Here is a 16,815-nt window from a genome sequence, read left to right on the forward strand (position 1 = left end):
TTAAGTCTTTCAAAAGTATCACTGAGGAAAATTTTAGAACAGCCTGTCAATTCCTCTTGATACATTAATATATATCCTTGGATTAAACCAGACCAGCACAGCTTTACACCTATATTGTATCAAAGCTCTCTGCCTTCATCCTATAAAATTGATTTTTCTAAATATGACTTAATGCCACTGACCTATATCAAGAAGTATTATAAAAAATAGCCTTATGAAAAGATCAGTTTTTACTGTAAGAATGTGTGTATTACACTAAGTATCCTTTCCACTTACTAATTTATTGAGTACTTTTTTGTACCACCTTCTGTTTCAGGTGCTAAAGAAACAGCAATAAAGGGCATTGCAGGCACTCAGGTTTTTACTCTGAGTGGAAAAAGAAAAAGCCATGTTTGGAAGAAGGGACTAAAAAGATTTTATTTGTATTTTAACAGGAGCATTCTAGCTACTATGTTGAAAATAAACTGAAGGAGGATAGACTAGAGGCAGAAAAGGCAGGAAGACCATTTAAGATTCAACTGCCATAATCCAGGGGAAAAAATGATGCTGTCTTGCACCAAGGTGGCAGCAGTAGAGATGGTAAGTAGTAGTCAGATTCTGGATGCATTTTGAAGGTATAACCAATAGAATTTGCCAACATTAGATAAAGGACATAAATGGAAGAGAAAAGGTAGACTACAAGGGAATTAAAAAAAAGTGGAGTTGCCATTTATTGATTTAGGGAAGACTGGAAGAGGAAAATGTGATAGCTATTAGACCTTCAAGGAGGAGATGTCAAAGAAACAGCTGAGTATACAAATCTGGAATCAGGCTGACAAGAAGCAATTAAGCATGGTAGGAGAAAACTAAGAAGGCTAAATGAAGAAAGTGTTTCAGTAGAGCAGAAAAAGCATTTTTATAAGAGAGAAGGGAGAAACTGCTAGAATCATGCACTTAAGTAGGAAAGAGAGATGCGAACCATAAGGTACAAATCAGGGTTTCTCACAACTTTCAGTACTACTGACATTTTGGGCTGGGTAACTCTTCATTGTGGAGAGCTATCCTGTGCACTGTAGGACGTTTTATCAAAATCTCTGGCCTCTCCTCACTAGATGGCAGTACCAATTCCCCATCTCCAGTTACAGCAATCAAAAATGTCTCCAGACACTGCCAAATATCTCCTGGGGTACAAAATCACACCCAATTTAGAACATAAATGGAGGAAGTGGCCTTTGCTGAAAACACTGGTTATTCATCCACATAAAAGGAATGATGGGAGTTATTATGGGAAAGGTACATGATGATAATATGATTACCTCCTGCTGATTAGATCCTCTTAAGTGTGGATGCACTCGAGGCCAGAGATGATATGAAGTTGCTGGCACAAAACCAAAATCATTACTCCTAAGAAAATGTATGCAATTTTGTTTTTGAACTACAGCTAACATATGAGCTACATATATCTGTGAAATGAGTCTAAGCCAGAATTTTTGAGTTTTTTGTGTCCATCTATGCTTACCTGCAAAACGCACTTACGACTTTTTGAGTTTCTCCTAAAATCACAAGAAAACTCTACTGATTTAGTATGAACCAATGGGTTTCTCCTAAAATCACAGAAATAAAACAACAATTTAGTCTGAATTAAATTAAATGTTATTACACCCAAGAAGGCTCAGTTTTTAGAAGAAAATGGACCGAAGGGAACGTCTCTCCAATGATAATCCATCTAAGAGGGTATTATGTATTCCCTAAAATCACTCCCACCATATTACCATGTATAATATTTAGAGGGGCCTAACTCTGTTTTCTGTATCTGAAAGAGATAAGATAGGCCGGGCACGGTGGCTCACGCCTGTAATCTCAGCACTTTGGGAGTCCGAGGCGGGCAGATCACAAGGTCAGGAGATCGAGACCATCCTGGCTAACACGGTGAAACCCCATCTCTACTAAAAATACAAAAAATTAGCCGGGCGTGGTGGCGGGCACCTGTAGTCCCAGCTACTCAGGAGGCTGAGGCAAGAGAATGGCGTGAACCCGGGAGGCGGAGCTCGTAGTCAGCTGAGGTTGTGCCACTGCACTCCCGCCTGGGCAACAGAGCGAGACTCTGTCTCAAAAAAAAAAAAAAAAAAGAAAGAGTTAAGATAACCATTACATTTTTTAGGTGTTCAGGACTAGGGGTAGACAGCATTAAAGGAAGCCTCAGGAATCATGAAATGAGAAGATTTGAGAATAAAACTTGCAGGCAAACAAAAAAAAAAAAGAAATTTAAGAGAACAAAAACCCACACACAAAAAAATAAGAAGTGCAGGCAACTGGTTTCATATTTACATCAAGTTCCAGGATTACATGATCATCTCTTTGAACTACCAGAGATTTGACTCATTGCAGGATAACATTTCCAAAACCTAGATCTTACACTGAAAAGAACAAAATTGTTCAAAAGGTTATGTTTTTAAATGTGGTATCTACAGCTACATTTACGAAATCACAATTGAACGTTTAAGAAAAGAGCTGTATGCTGCCTAAACACAAGTGAAAAGCATCATAGCTTACTCTTTAAGAGAGAGTGAATACAGTCATGCCACCTTTGTTAAATTGTACTTGGTCCCTCAATACCAAGTGACATCATGGATCAGGGTTTCAGAGCACTAATATAATGCAAAAGGATTCTACAAACTCGAAAAGATTGAAAACCCTAAAACTTCTACTAAAATATTTGGCTTCCAAATTTGTTTTTAAAAATTACTGACAAATGGCCGGGTGCAGTGGCTCACGCCTGTAATCCCAACATCTTTGGAGGCTAAGGCAGGAGGTTTACTCAAGGTCAAGAGTTCAAGACAGCCTGGCCAACAGGGTGAAATCCCATCTCTACTAAAAATACTAAAATTAGCCTGGCATGGTGGCACGCACCTGTAATCCCAGTTACTCAGGAGGCTGAGGCAGGAGAATCGCTTGAATCCAGGAGACGGAGGTTGTGGTGAGCAGAGACTGCGCCACTGAACTCCAGCCTGGGTGACAGAGTGAGACTACATCTCAAAAAATAATAATAAAAATAAAAAACTGACAAGCTAGAGAAGTCTGACTAAATCTGAATTTCAGATATTCTATATTACTATCCCATTTTAAATACTGCCTTGCTTTCATAGAAGGAAATTAAATTGGTCAGGCATGACTTGTTTTTCCACTGTGCCATTATGGTTGTTACCAACATCCTGTGCTCTTTCAGATAATTAAATACTGAGACTCTGATATGTTCTAAAAATTTACTGAGATCCAAGTTAAGATAATCTGATTATAATTTCTAAAGTAGTCTTTTAAATCCCCCAAATCCTAAGAACAGAAACTAAAAGAATAAAGGCATTGCATGGGAAAAGGAAAGCTGCAAAAGAAGAACCTAAACACTATCACACTGGCCCCATCTCCCACCCAATACTGTACTATGGCAGTCACAGGCAATTATTATCTGTCAGGTGCCAAGGCCCAAAACCTAATCAAGAGGCTCCTCCTCACAGGCAATTATTATCTGTCAGGTGCCAAGGACCAAAACCTAATCAAGAGGCTCCTCCTCAGCTGTAAGCCCAAAGACTCATTCCTAGACCCACTACTTCATAAATGCTCTGAATGGCCTATCTACTGAGCCAGAAAGGAGGTTAGACTCCCTGACTGTGAGGTCTGATAAAGTCTTGTAAATGCAAGTGAGAAGCAATATACAATAAAGACTCCAGACCTACAACTTCAACACAACCACTTTATGTTTCTAGTCCATTTTCTCTTTTAGCCCCTGAAAATCTCTAGAGAAGTCCATATAATTGTCATTCGTGGTCTAAATACTTAAAGAATATCTTTAAGAACTTCTTTTACAGATCAAAGACCTAAACATATTTAAGTGATTTACACAACACCATACAAGTAGTTGGTATCTGACCTTCTATTTTTGGGGAAGATATTATTCAGAACCTTACCAGAGTTTCTCAGTAGTTGCTAGGAGTCTTCTTGCTACAAGCAGGAAGGCTAATTAACAAGCTACACAGGTACATAAGAACTTATATAACCCTATATTCACGTACTGGCTGACATGAAGCCCAAGCCCACAAGGTTTTAAATGTATCCATTTAAATAAACAAGAAGCTACACGCCAAGATCAAAAAGGCCAATTTCTCTTAGAAAACAAGTCCATTCTGAATTCTTCACTTCTGTCTTTCCCTTTCCTCTCAGCACAGGTTGACACATTAATAACCAGCCAGTACAGAAGCATGTTTCTAACCAGCTCCTTGATTCCCCTGGCCAAAAGTTATCTCTTAGTCTTCCTGAATTCCCACTTAAATGCTGGCAATATTGCACAGCTGGCCTACTGTGGTTATTAGGTACATGTCTTTTACTCTCCTATTAGATTACCAGGATCCTACACTTCTTCAGTAAACTCCCTGAAATCAAGACTATGTCTTGTAATTCTTTTTTTTTTTTTTTTAAATACCCACAAAGCTTAGCACACCTATGTGTTCGACATTTGCTAAATGTATAAACTGGTTGATTATTTTTAAGGTTTAGTGTTGCCATAACTCTAGGACTGAAATGTTATTCTACAATAGAGTTAAGACATATCTAAATGCCATAAAAGAGGTTATACAACATTATCTTCTAATTTTTAAATCAATGGTTTTCCATTTATTTCCAACCTTTTGTTGGTACTTTAATTAAAAAAAAATCGAATGTCAGAATACCAGGTATATTTTCCTGAAAAGCTACAGGTAATGTTTGAAAATTATATTTTTTCAACATTCTAAGAGTGTCTATTATTTAATGAAGAAGTCCTGTGGTTAAAAAGTAACTTTTGCAAAGACAACAGTCACTCAATAATTTATCCTTCGTATTATGCCATTCCTTTGCTTCTGTTCTTATCTTTCCAAACCTTAATCTTCCATAAAACCTCTTCTTGTTTTCCCAACTACAATCTCTTCCATCTGCCTTATGTTATAATTATACAAATCATTTTAATCTCTGCCAGTATATTATAAATGCCGTAAGAGTGCAAATGACTAATTTTTGTAAATGTTCATCAATGTGTTGAAATCATGTCAGACTAGAATAATAGCCACTGCCCACATCTGAAAATAGTCTGCAAACCTTAAGGCCAAATGAATTTTTAATTTGAAAATCATCATGTATGATCATTATTTCAATTAATATTTTAATATGTGCAGTAAAGTTTAAAAATAGCCAAGGACTATCTTTCAGAAAAGTAGTAACATAAATAATGAGAAATTGGCCGGGCGCGGTGGCTCAAGCCTGTAATCCCAGCACTTTGGGAGGCCGAGACGGGTGGATCACGAGGTCAGGAGATCGAGACCATCCTGGCTAACACGGTGAAACCCCGTCTCTACTAAAAAATACAAAAAACTAGCCGGGCGGGGTGGCGGGCGCCTGTAGTCCCAGCTACTCGGGAGGCTGAGGCAGGAGAATGGCGTAAACCCGGGAGGCGGAGCTTGCAGTGAGCCAAGATCGCGCCAATGCACTCCAGCCTGGGCGACAGAGCGAGACTCCGTCTCAAAAAAAAAAAAAAAAAAAAAAAAAAAATGAGAAATTTACAATATCTGTTGCATAAACCCTCAAAACATTCACTGAAGGGTAGTTAGAAATGTCTTAAAGGCAAAATAAAGTATAATAAAGCACATACACAGGAGAAGATCATCTCTTTGAACTACCAGAGATTTGACTCATTGCAGGATAACGTTTCCAAAACCTAGACCTTACACTGAAAAGAACAAAATTGTTCAAAAGGTGATGTTTTAAAATGTGGTATCTACAGCTACATTTACGAAATCACAATTGAATGTTTAAGAAAACAGCTGTATGCTGCCTAAACACAAGTGAAAAGCATCACAGCTTACATGATACCACTAAAACCACAGACATCAGCTGAGATTGTCTACTACAGACTGCACTACCATGTCAATATTGCACAAACTGGGACATCATGACATCAAGCAGTCATTCACAGCCAACCAATCACGCCACCCACCATGCACAGGAAAATATGTAACACACCATTTCTTTCAATTATTACAATGTTATAAACTCAAAATCCTTTTAGAACAATTCTATTCTTCAAAGATGTATCAATTTTAGATTCTGAAATAAAGTATGTACTGTATTTTGAAAAGGTTCTCAGGTTACCATGAAACACAACATCTGCTAAGAATCATCAGTTAGTTGCAAGACAGTATTCTACACTGTGTCTGGCTGGGAGGCCTTCCATCCATCCACTAACCCACCTACGCACCTACACGCCCTCTCCAAAGCAGGCACTCTGATATTAAGAAGGAAATACTACAAAGAAAAGCCCACACGATGAGAAGTCACAAGACCTTCATTCCAAGTCCTGGCTGGTCGCCCTTTTAATCATCTGATCCAGAACTAAAGCTTCTTCATCTGATTGCTCTAAAATCAAGTGACATGCTCCATGAAGAGGAGCTTGCTTTTTCTTTTTACTATACAAATATAGGAATTCAGGTATTTGTTAGTTGATTGTACAGTGCTTGAAAGCAGCTTGTTCTTTTTTTTTTTTTTTTTTTTGCCAATCTGTTTTTCACAAAGCCCAAGAGGTCATCTCCAGTTCATGACAAAATTATAACTGGATCAGTACACTCAAAACTAAGGTATTAAAATGAGGTGGTGTGCAAAATGGGTTTGTATTTGCATTTGTCAAAAGACCAAAATAACAGTGTCACAGGCAGGCATCCTAAACCAGGTAAATTTTGAGTCGAATTTGGAAGACCAAAAGGACTGTCTTGTTGCAACATAAAAATGCAGGTTAGAGTAAGAAGATCAGTATGTAACAGAGGGGCCAAAGTGAGGAGTACATATAATTAAATATAAAGTCAAAGATGGAGAATATTTGACAAGTTTGTATTTCGTAACACAGCTATTAGAAACAACTACACATTCTTAAGCCAAGAGTGATATGGTAAAATGATACTTGAAGAAAATTATCCTAGCAGCGGTGTGGAGGATGAAGAAGTTATCAGACATGAGTGTCAGAAAATTGTTTTGAAAGCTTTCATATTAATACAAATAAGACTGTAAAATAAGGTGGTGGTTAAGGACATGAAAAGGAGTAAATCTGGTAGAGAGTGCAGAGAGTCAACTAGACTTTGTGAAAGGTTAAATTAGGGAGGTGCAAAAAGATTTGAAAATGACTCTAAGCATCTGGTCACAAGTGGCCTACAGCATAACCACACCTGCGCAGCACTAACAGTTCTTACACAGGTTTTTCCAGGCTGCATCTGAACCCGTTTATTTAGTTCTACATACTAGACCTGCAGTGAAACAGCACTCCACTTCAGATGGAAGCAGAAAACTACCACCACCATTCTAGCAGGAAAATACCTATAACCAAAGATTCCAGCTTTGTTTCTTGATGAAAGAGGCCCACTTTCTAACCCTGGGGAACTTCCTATCTGCACTACTGGGGAACAGGGAAATTTCTTCTCTCTATCCCCAAAAGATTCTCCACACACTTGAAGACCAAGCTCAGTTCTATATGGATCTTTTAAGTCACATGTACATAAAACACAGATGACACACCAGTGATAGTGATAGGCGTAACAATATAAGGCAGGCAAACCCTATTTTTAAAGGGCTTGTTCTAAACTGGAGCTAGGCCAAGTTGATTACACTAAAAAATTAAAGTGGCTAAAAAGCAATCTTCTGGGGTTAATGTATCACAAAACGTCAAAAAAATAAATTGTTCCAGAATGCACTGCTACATAATGATTCTGCAGTTTTGCTGAAGCTTTATTTTCTGCAGTTTTAAAAACACTGTTGGAAAGCAGACATCAGATCAAAGGGTTTTCCTTGTCTAAAAAGCATACCATTATGCTATTTCCAATTTTATCAAGAAGAACGGTTATCAATAACAAAATGTATTTAATAAACGTCTGGCTGCCTACAGTTCCTTTTAAGGAAGACCACGTATAAATTTCATTCTTTAAAAAAGAACTCATATTAATCTATGGGAGACTGTGAGTAAACAAAGCTCCAGGGCTTGGTTTGAACATTTCCATTTTCAAAAAGGACTGATGAGTCCAATCTCCTTGAGAAACATGTCTATTTCATCCAGCTTTTAAGGAGATTCTAAAACGTTATGTATACATACACTTTTCTCTAACAAACAAGCACTGTCGTAAATTTTTCACATTGCCTTACTATATTTAAAAAAATAAAAAATAAAAATAAAAAAAAGGGCTACCTTACAGATTAAAGTATTATCTAGGAGGGTTACCAAACTACGACCTCCTGATAAATGAGACAGCTCTCCAAGTCACTGTCACTCTAACCCTTTCATGCTAAATCTTTCGGCCGCAGAGGATGAATTTTTATCTTCTTCTTGGAATTAAGATCCTGCATTATCAGGAGATACACAGGGTTAGGCTTAAAGCCACAGACTCCAGCAGCTCCAAGCTGCCCTAACACAGCGGGCAGGGGGAGCCAAGGCGCAGCATCGCCTCCACGCTCCGAGACCAACACCAAGTCTCTTCGCCTCCACGTTCCGAAACCAACACCAAGTCTCTTCGCCTCCACGCCGAAAGCAGGTGAGAAACGGACGCTCTGGGGTTTCAGCGACCCCACCACCTTCCTCCACCGCAGACCCAAGGGCTGCCCTAGGAGGAACCTTCTAGTTCAGCCACCTCGGGCCCTTTTGCTGGGGGTGGAGAGTGCGGTGGATTCCTAAGCCTTTCCCCTAAGGGGTGATTTCCTACACCAGACGCAGGACCCACGGTCCCACGGGGAACTAAACCCCAAGGCTGCAAAGGGGCCACGGGTGGGGCCCACCAACACCTCACAGCCTCCTGAGGAGGCGTGCGCCCTGGACAGGTGGTCCCTGCCCCCGCGTCTGGATCCTGGTATCTTCCCCTCGGGCTCCCGGCCGCCGCTCACCGTGAAGGGGACATCCCCGACGCTGCCCACGGAGTAGCAGTTGTCTCCAGGGTTGACAGCCCCAGTGAGGACCTGATGCAGATGCATCTCCGGAGCCCGGACTGTACAGAATGCGCGAGAGGGGCGACGAGCCCCGCGCCCGGCCCTCCTCCGGCCGCGAGAGCCGCTTCCCTCTGTGCCTCCCTCGGAAACCCGCCCCGCGGAGGCTCCGGCTTAACTCCTCGCCCCGCTTTCGCCTTCCCTCCGCCTCGTCCCTGCCATGAGGGAGCTCCTCGACCGCCGCCGCCGCCCGGGTCGCCGCTCAGCTGCAGAAATGCCCGGATGTTCCCACTGCCTGCTGCACCGGCGCACAAATGCGGGAGGAGGGCAAGGGTGCGTGTGAGGCGGGGGAGGGCACGAGGGGGAACGCGCGAGCTGGGAGCGTGCAGCAAGGGACGCTCCGCCCGAGGGAGCGGGCCGGCGCACGCGCCCACCGCGGGGGAGCGACGGTCGACGGGAGGTAGAGCCCCCCCTCCCGCGGCAAAGCTCTCAGTTCAGTCTTTTTCCCCACGCCCCGCGTTTGCGCGTGCGCGCGCCGTGGTTTCCAAGGCAATTGCGCGCGCCGCGCCGACCCTCGGTCCCGGCATTGCGCGCGCAGACGTGCGGGAGTTCCCTTGGAGCCTCCAGGGCTGCAGCCGCTGCGGACGGAGGACGGAGGACGGGGGGCGGGGGCGGGGGCGGGGACGAGGGGCGGGGACGGAGGCGGGGGTGGGGCCGGGGACGGGGTCGCGGGCGGGGGCGGAGTGGGGTGTAGGTCGCACGGGGCCACGCAGCAGTTGGACGCCGGGGACGAGCCACGAGCCTGTTTTGCTGTGTTGAACCTAGTCCAGAATACAATGTGCAATGGTCAGTGCAGTTGACCTCAGAAGAAGGACACCCGTCACCAGGAATTTCCACCTGGAGATATCTTAGATCTCCTCGGTCTTTTCGAAAGTGCAGTACCTAAGATAATTTATTTTACATAAACAATTTAGGCATCTTGCAACTATTTAGAGAAGCCGTACTCCCCTAACAGCTAATTATTTTGCTCCCACTTTTTGTCACGGTTATTCTAGACAGCAAAAAGCCCCCTTAGAGACGGGTGACTCCTTTAGACTTTTTTTCATGGGTAATTTCATGAATTAGAAGAATCGCCTGATTTTCCATACTGTCTGATAAACGTTGAGTGGTTGATAACAAGGATCAGATCCCTGCTGCAGGCCAATTCATGGCAAATTTTTAACCCATACTATGCTTAAGTCACAGGGTAAGGCAGCAGGGGACACCAGGACACAACTGTGTAAAACCAGGCAGAACGCCAAAAGTGTTGTGATTGAGATATAAAAGTCTATGCACCGCAGAAGAGGAAGAAGGATGTTGACTAAGGGCCTGGATAAGGCGTTATGGAGACATAACCTGACATAAACGCTGAGTTTAATTTTGACAGGCTGAGATAGACAAGAAATGCTGCAAATACGGTACAGAAAATGGAGGGGGGAGTGTTGGAGGTACAAAGATTAATGTTTGAGACAGATGATTTATAGGGTGGGGAAAGTAAATAATACTTAGCAAGAGATCAAGGTATCCAAGTGGTCCATCTCTTGGCCTACCAAAACATGTTATGGAGAGAGTCTTGAATGCGCCAAGAAGCCCAGATTTCACTCTGCATGCAGTGGGGGTATATCAGATGTTTCTGAGCAAAAGTTTATATAATCAGAGCTGCTTCGGGGAGATGACTTTGTAGCACTTTGAAACATAAAGGGAAGGGTGGGGAAGATTGGAGGCAAAGATCTGTCAGTCCTTGGTAATCTTTTCAGTAAAGTTGCAGGAGGTATGAAAAATAATTCTTAATGACCTAGGGCATTCTCTCTCTCTCTCTACCCCCTCTCCCCGCCCACTGTCTCTCCCTCCCCCACTATCTCCCTCCCCCACTCTCTCTCTCCCTCCTCCCCCCCCCCCCCCCCCCCCCCCCCCCCCCCTTTCCCCCTTTTCCCCCCCCCCCCCCCCCCCGCGCCATATCCAAGGATTCCTTTTTGATATCCCAAATTCATGTCCCTCATCATCTCCACTGCCATTACCTTCATTCCAAACATTATTTCTCATTTGACTGCCCTCATAGCCTTCTAAATGGTTAAACTGTCTTCCACCTCTTGCCTCTCCAATCCATCCACCACACTGCAGCCAGCAAAACCTTTTTAAAATACTTTTTAAAAAAGAGAGACATCTTTAAAAAAATAAAAAAGAGGCATCTCCCATTGTTGCCCAGACTATACTTAATTCTCCAGCCTCAGCCTCCTGAGTAGCTGGAACTTCAGGTGCCTGCCAACCCACAGGTTCAGAGAATCCTTTTTAAAGGAAAAATTCCTCTGCTTAAAATCCTGTAGTAACTCCCCACTCCATGTAGGTTGAAGTTCAAACTCCTTAGCTTGGCTGAGAATCCCATCCAATCTGGCTTCTGCCTTATCTTCCTGTCTTATCTCACATGCCCTTAGGTTCCAGCCCCACTGAGCTAATGCTGTTTCCAGAGTATACTGTGTTCTTTTATGCTTCCTTCCTTTATTCATGATCTTTGCTCTATCTGGAATGCCCTACCTCCCCTTGTTAACCTGACAAACAGCAGGTTAGCTCAAGGCACCTATTCAGTAAAACCCTCCTTGACCACCCCAAACACTTTGAGGCTTCCTTCACTGTAAAACACCATATCACATGTCTCAAAGCAATGTAAGTATTGTTTGTATGTCTGTTTCCTCTAGCAGAGCCTTAGATCTTTCAAGTCAGGATCTGTATCTGATTTCCCCTGTTTCTCCAGTACCTGAATTATGATACAAATAAGCTGACATATAAGATGGGAATGTAAATAAGAGCACCCAGTTTTGCGAGAAAATGTTACGGGGTAAAAAAGTACCTTTCATTATTTGTAAAAGTGTTCAAATGATATTATAGTGGTTTTATAGAGGGAGGTATTACATGTTCGTATAAATACAGTATTCTATATTCATTATACTGAGTTCTAGGAAATTACTGACTCTGCATATTTAATTATATACTACTGACCATGAATAAAGATACTCAGCTACATAGCTAAAAAGAAATACACCGACAATATTATAGCAGACAACAAAACAAAAGAAAAATGAACCATGGAGGCAAATATTGGAGATTTAAGTTGGTACTAGCAACTAAAAAACATGTCACAGTATCAAATACATCTGAGAAAATTCCTGTACTGTACATGCAAACACAGCATGTAGCAGTAAAATTGTGTATAAAGCAAGAAGTTAGTACAATATATTTAAACTTTACATGAAGGTTTAATTCATGTAAACAAATATTTCAGTAAAAAAACTGGAACAACTCTTAATAAATTTGAAGAAATTCCAATGTTATATTCATACATAGAAAAAAGGCAAATATGTTACCAAATGTTCATATATATTAAATTGCAGGAGAAAAAAATTAAATATGTGTTATAGAAGCTAGTTTTGAGAATTATGGCCACATAGGAAGTGAAGGCTGTTTCTAAGTGTCATAAAGTTTTTATCTTTACCCTCAAATTCATTTTTAAAGCCTGATAACCATTGTTACTACTGGATTCTAAATGAATCTCTTAATCTTTGACCTTAGCAGCATTAGAAACCAAGTCAAAACTATCATCAAACAACAAATTGTACAATTGTACGCAGGTTTCCAAGAGTGTTACTAATTCACATTATTTAAACCATTTCACATTTGGCTCTTGTTTTACAGCATTCCATGGAGTTTTGGCCCATTCACAGTTGTGACGTTGTGAGCCTCTTTCTTCCTCTCGGTATCAAACTCAAAATCTGAAGCCTGTATCCACCTGTTCTCTTCCCTCATTAATCCTTTAAATGGATTCTTGATAGCCTTATCTGAAGGTTGCAAATGGCTAATTAAGTCTCCTGGAATTACAACTGAGCCTTTTATTGTCCACTCTGATCAATCAAAACTCACTCCAGACTAATATGGCAAGTTTCCTTGGTAGCCCACCAGGGCAGCTAGACCACACTTTTGACTCTCCACAATTTCATCTCTTCCTTGTTCATCCAAATTTTTTCATGGACCTAAAAACAAATTGGAAATTCTTCTAATTTTGGAAACGGCTTTCTTTTAAAAATTAGAAAAAGTAGCAATTGTGTATCATTAACAAAATATGCTAATCGAATTGTAAGATATAATTTCTTATGTCCACAACTCTTTTTTTTCTTTTTGCTTGGATTTGAGATCCCAACACAACTCTTAATAGTACCTTTGGGTTGGGTTTAATGGCCCATTGAATGTGTGCCATCAAATGTGGGACTTAGTTTCCCAGCAGTATCACATACCTATGTGTACTAGTTATCAATTACTGTGCAATAAATTACCCCAAAATTACCCCAAAATTTATTACCTAAAAATAACAATAGAGACTCTTTATCTCACAGTTTCTGTGAATCAATAATTTAGTAGTAGCTTAGCAGGAAAGTTCTGGTTCAGAGTCTTTCATGATATGGCAATCAAAATGTCAGCTACATGCTAAATAAAGGCTGGACACATAAGACCACATAATTCATTTGTATGAAATCATTTGTATGAAATTTTCTGAAAAGACAAGTCTACAGTCACAGAAAATAGGTTAATGGTTGCCTGGGGCAGAAGGTAGAAGTGAGAGTGACTGCTAATGGATATGAGGTTTCTTTTTGGCATGCTATAAATATTCTAAAATTAGATTGTGGTCATGATGGGGCAGTTCTGTAAAATTACTAGAAATCACTGAATTGTATACTTGAAATTAGTGAATTTTATGGTAATTAAATTATACTTTCAATTAAGCTATCTAAAAAAGAAATATCAGCCAGAGATACAGTCATCTGAAGTCTTGACTGAAGCTAAAGGCCCTGCTTCCAAGATGGCAGGCTCTCATGGCTAGCAAGTTGATCCTAACAGGCAGATGAAGGCCTTAGTTCCTATGTGTTCCTCTCCACAGTGCTGGGCGAGTGTCCTCAAGACACGCAGCTGGCTTCTCCAACAGCAAGTGATCCAAGAAAGAGACCAAGGTAGAAACTGCAATGTCTTTTATAACCTAGCCTTGGAAGTCACACACCATCATTTCCACCATATTTTATTGGGTGTAAAGGCCAGCTATAACTTACTGTGGGAGACTATTTCCCAAGAAAGTGAGTGCCAGGAAGGGAGAATCGTGAGCAGCCATTTTGTAGGTTATCCACTACACCGTGGAATTCAAGGACTTCATCTTCAAGAGTCAAGGGACATGATTTGTGTCATTATTACTCTTACCTACAGAGGTAACTGGAATTTCTACTCATAAATCTATAGTATCATAATGTTGATCTTTGATATATCTGTTATTAGTTCTTGTTGAGCTATCTACATAATTTAAATATTAAATTTCTCAAGTGATTCCATTTGTTTGAGGATCTAATATCCATTTTTAAAAAATATTTCTTCTAGTTGTGGGGACCTTACAGTTTTCCTAGGGTTGTCTAACACTTTAAGCTGCTGGTTTCTTCAGTTGTATAGCAATGGAAGCTCCGACTTTCTGTTACCAGTTCATTTTGCAGTATATTGTGTGAAAGTCTGAAATTGAAGTTGTAGCAATACCTTTATTGCTTTTCAGTCATAAACTATAGCAATGATGCATTTTAATCTAAAATATCATAGATGTAAACCTATATCAGTTATCACTTTAACAAACCACTCTGAAACATAGTGGCTTAAAACAACAATTATTATTATTTCGTATGTTCTGTAAATTGGTTGGGAAGTTCTTCTGCTGATTTCACTTATAGAACTGCAGTGAACTGAAAGTTCACCTGTGGTAGACGGTCCAAGATGGCCTCATGTCTATCAGTTGATGCTAGTTGTTGTCTGGGGTGCGTCAGTTCCCCTTTATGTGGCATCTTGTCCTCCATAGACTAGACTGGCTTTTGTACACGGCAGTCTCATGCCTAGCCTTGAAGGTCAGAGTCACTTCTATCATATTCCTTGGTCAAAACAAGTCACAGAGCCAGCACAGATTCAAGAACTAGGGAAATAAAATCCACCTTTCAATGGGAAGAACAGAAAAGTCACATTGAAAATGTGTATAGAAGAAGTTATCAGCCATCTTTGCAAAAAAAAATCTGTATCACAGCCTCAGACTCTAGCTTTGACCATCTCTGTGGCCTCTGATTCATTATATTTGCTTTTGCTTTAGGTAAGCATGCCACTTATAGGATGAAAAAAAAAAACTTACGTATCTGCTGTCTTTCTCTGCTAGAGGTAGTGTTAAGTTATTGTTTTCTTGGTGACTATAACTCAGACTCTTAGCTATTTCTCATTCATTATGCATTTGGCTTTTTATCTCTAATGTAAGTGCATTGGACATGGGGCAATTTTTAAATACCTTTCTCTGGGGCAAAGGTGAATCTTTATGCATCTTATAAGCAAGTGAATATGGTAAGTTTTCATCTAGTTAGATTATTTTGGTGCTAGACTCTGAGAACACTGACCATTTAGAAGGAGTATAGAGAAGATTGGTTCATATCTTTGCAGGTAACTATGATTGTACTGTGAAAAGTAATATGCTGTATGTATATAATTTATTTCCTTAATGATCACTGATTAGCACTTTTAGAAACTCATTTAACAAGACCTTAAGGGGTAACTACTTTTTTTAAACATTTTGTTACATGAATAATTATATAGATTAGACCAGACACAAAAAGTATTCACCCTTGCTTATCTTTTCAACTTCATCTTTCAACATTCCTGACCTCTAAATGTAGAGTACAACCACACTAATATACAGTAATTCCTTTCAAGCCTCTGGCCACTGGCTAATTTCCCTTTCCAGAAACTCCCTCACTATTATCATTTGGTCGGGTGCCGTGGCTCATACCTGTAATCCCAGCACTTTGGGAGGCCAAGGTGGGCAGATCACCTGAGGTCAGGAGTTCGAGACCAGCCTGGCCAACATGGTGAAACCCCATCTCTACTAAAAATACAAAAAAAAAAAAAAAAAATTAGTCAGGCGTGGTGGCGTGCACCTGTAGTCCCAGCTACTTGGGAGACTTTGCTTGAACTCGGGAGGCAAAGGTTGCAGTGAGCTGAGATCTCACTACTGTACTCCAGCCTGGGCTACAAGAGCGAAAACTCTCTCAAAAAAAAAAAAAAAAAAAAAATCGTTACGACCACCACACTCTTTGCCTATCTCACTACTACTCTTCCCTAAAAATTCAGTTCGGGCACCCTCATTTCCGGAAAACTTTGCACAGTGTGAATTAGATTCCTTTGTTATATGCTAACAGTATTCTCTTACCTTTTCTGCCTAGAGGGCAGGGACTGTGTCTTGATGTTGACAATTTCTGATTGCCTTACCTATTATCTGTTTTCTCCTCATCAGGACCCTCAGTTTTTAGCTGGGAAATAGATGCCTGGAATAAAGAATACATTTCCCAGTCTACCTTGTTGCCACTTGGTTATATGGCTAAGTTGTGATCAATTAGATGTTGATCAAAGCAGAAGTACAGTAGTTTCTGGAAATTTTCCTTAAAAGGTAGTTGTCATACCCTTGATGCCTTCATCCTTCCTTCCTCCATCCTGTTTTCCTAGAACATAGATGAGATCACTGAAGCTCCATTTTGGAGCATGAGGATGAGGGTTCAACCCTAGGAATGGTAGATTAGAAAACTGGAAGCTGCCGGGTTCGGTTGCTCACACGTGTAATCCCAGCACTTCGGAAGCTGAGGTGGGTAGATCATTTGAGCTCAGGACTCCCAGACCAGCCTGGGCAACAAGGTGAAACCCTGTCTCTACAAAAAATACAAAAATTAGTTGGGCGTGGTGGTGCATGCCTGTCTTCCCAGCTACTCTGGAGGCCAA

At 40.8% G+C, this 16,815-nt stretch overlaps 1 protein-coding gene across 3 annotated transcripts in view; it reads right to left on the reverse strand.

Moving 5' to 3' along the window:
- Positions 1–9,296, reverse strand: part of DMXL2 (Dmx like 2) — a 174,850-nt gene extending 165,554 nt beyond the window's left edge. The window contains exon 1 of one of the 3 annotated variants that reach the window (XM_025390578.1): positions 8,917–9,296. In XM_025390578.1, the coding sequence (XP_025246363.1) occupies positions 8,917–9,003 (87 nt within the window). In that variant the 5' untranslated portion in view covers positions 9,004–9,296. The remainder of the gene's footprint in view (positions 1–8,916) is intronic. The other 2 variants (XM_025390580.1, XM_025390579.1) reach the window with 2 other exon arrangements.
- Between the last annotated feature and the right edge of the window lie 7,519 nt (positions 9,297–16,815).

The sequence above is a fragment of the Theropithecus gelada genome, chromosome 7a (genome assembly GCF_003255815.1).
Source record: "Theropithecus gelada isolate Dixy chromosome 7a, Tgel_1.0, whole genome shotgun sequence".
NCBI lineage: Eukaryota > Metazoa > Chordata > Mammalia > Primates > Cercopithecidae > Theropithecus > Theropithecus gelada.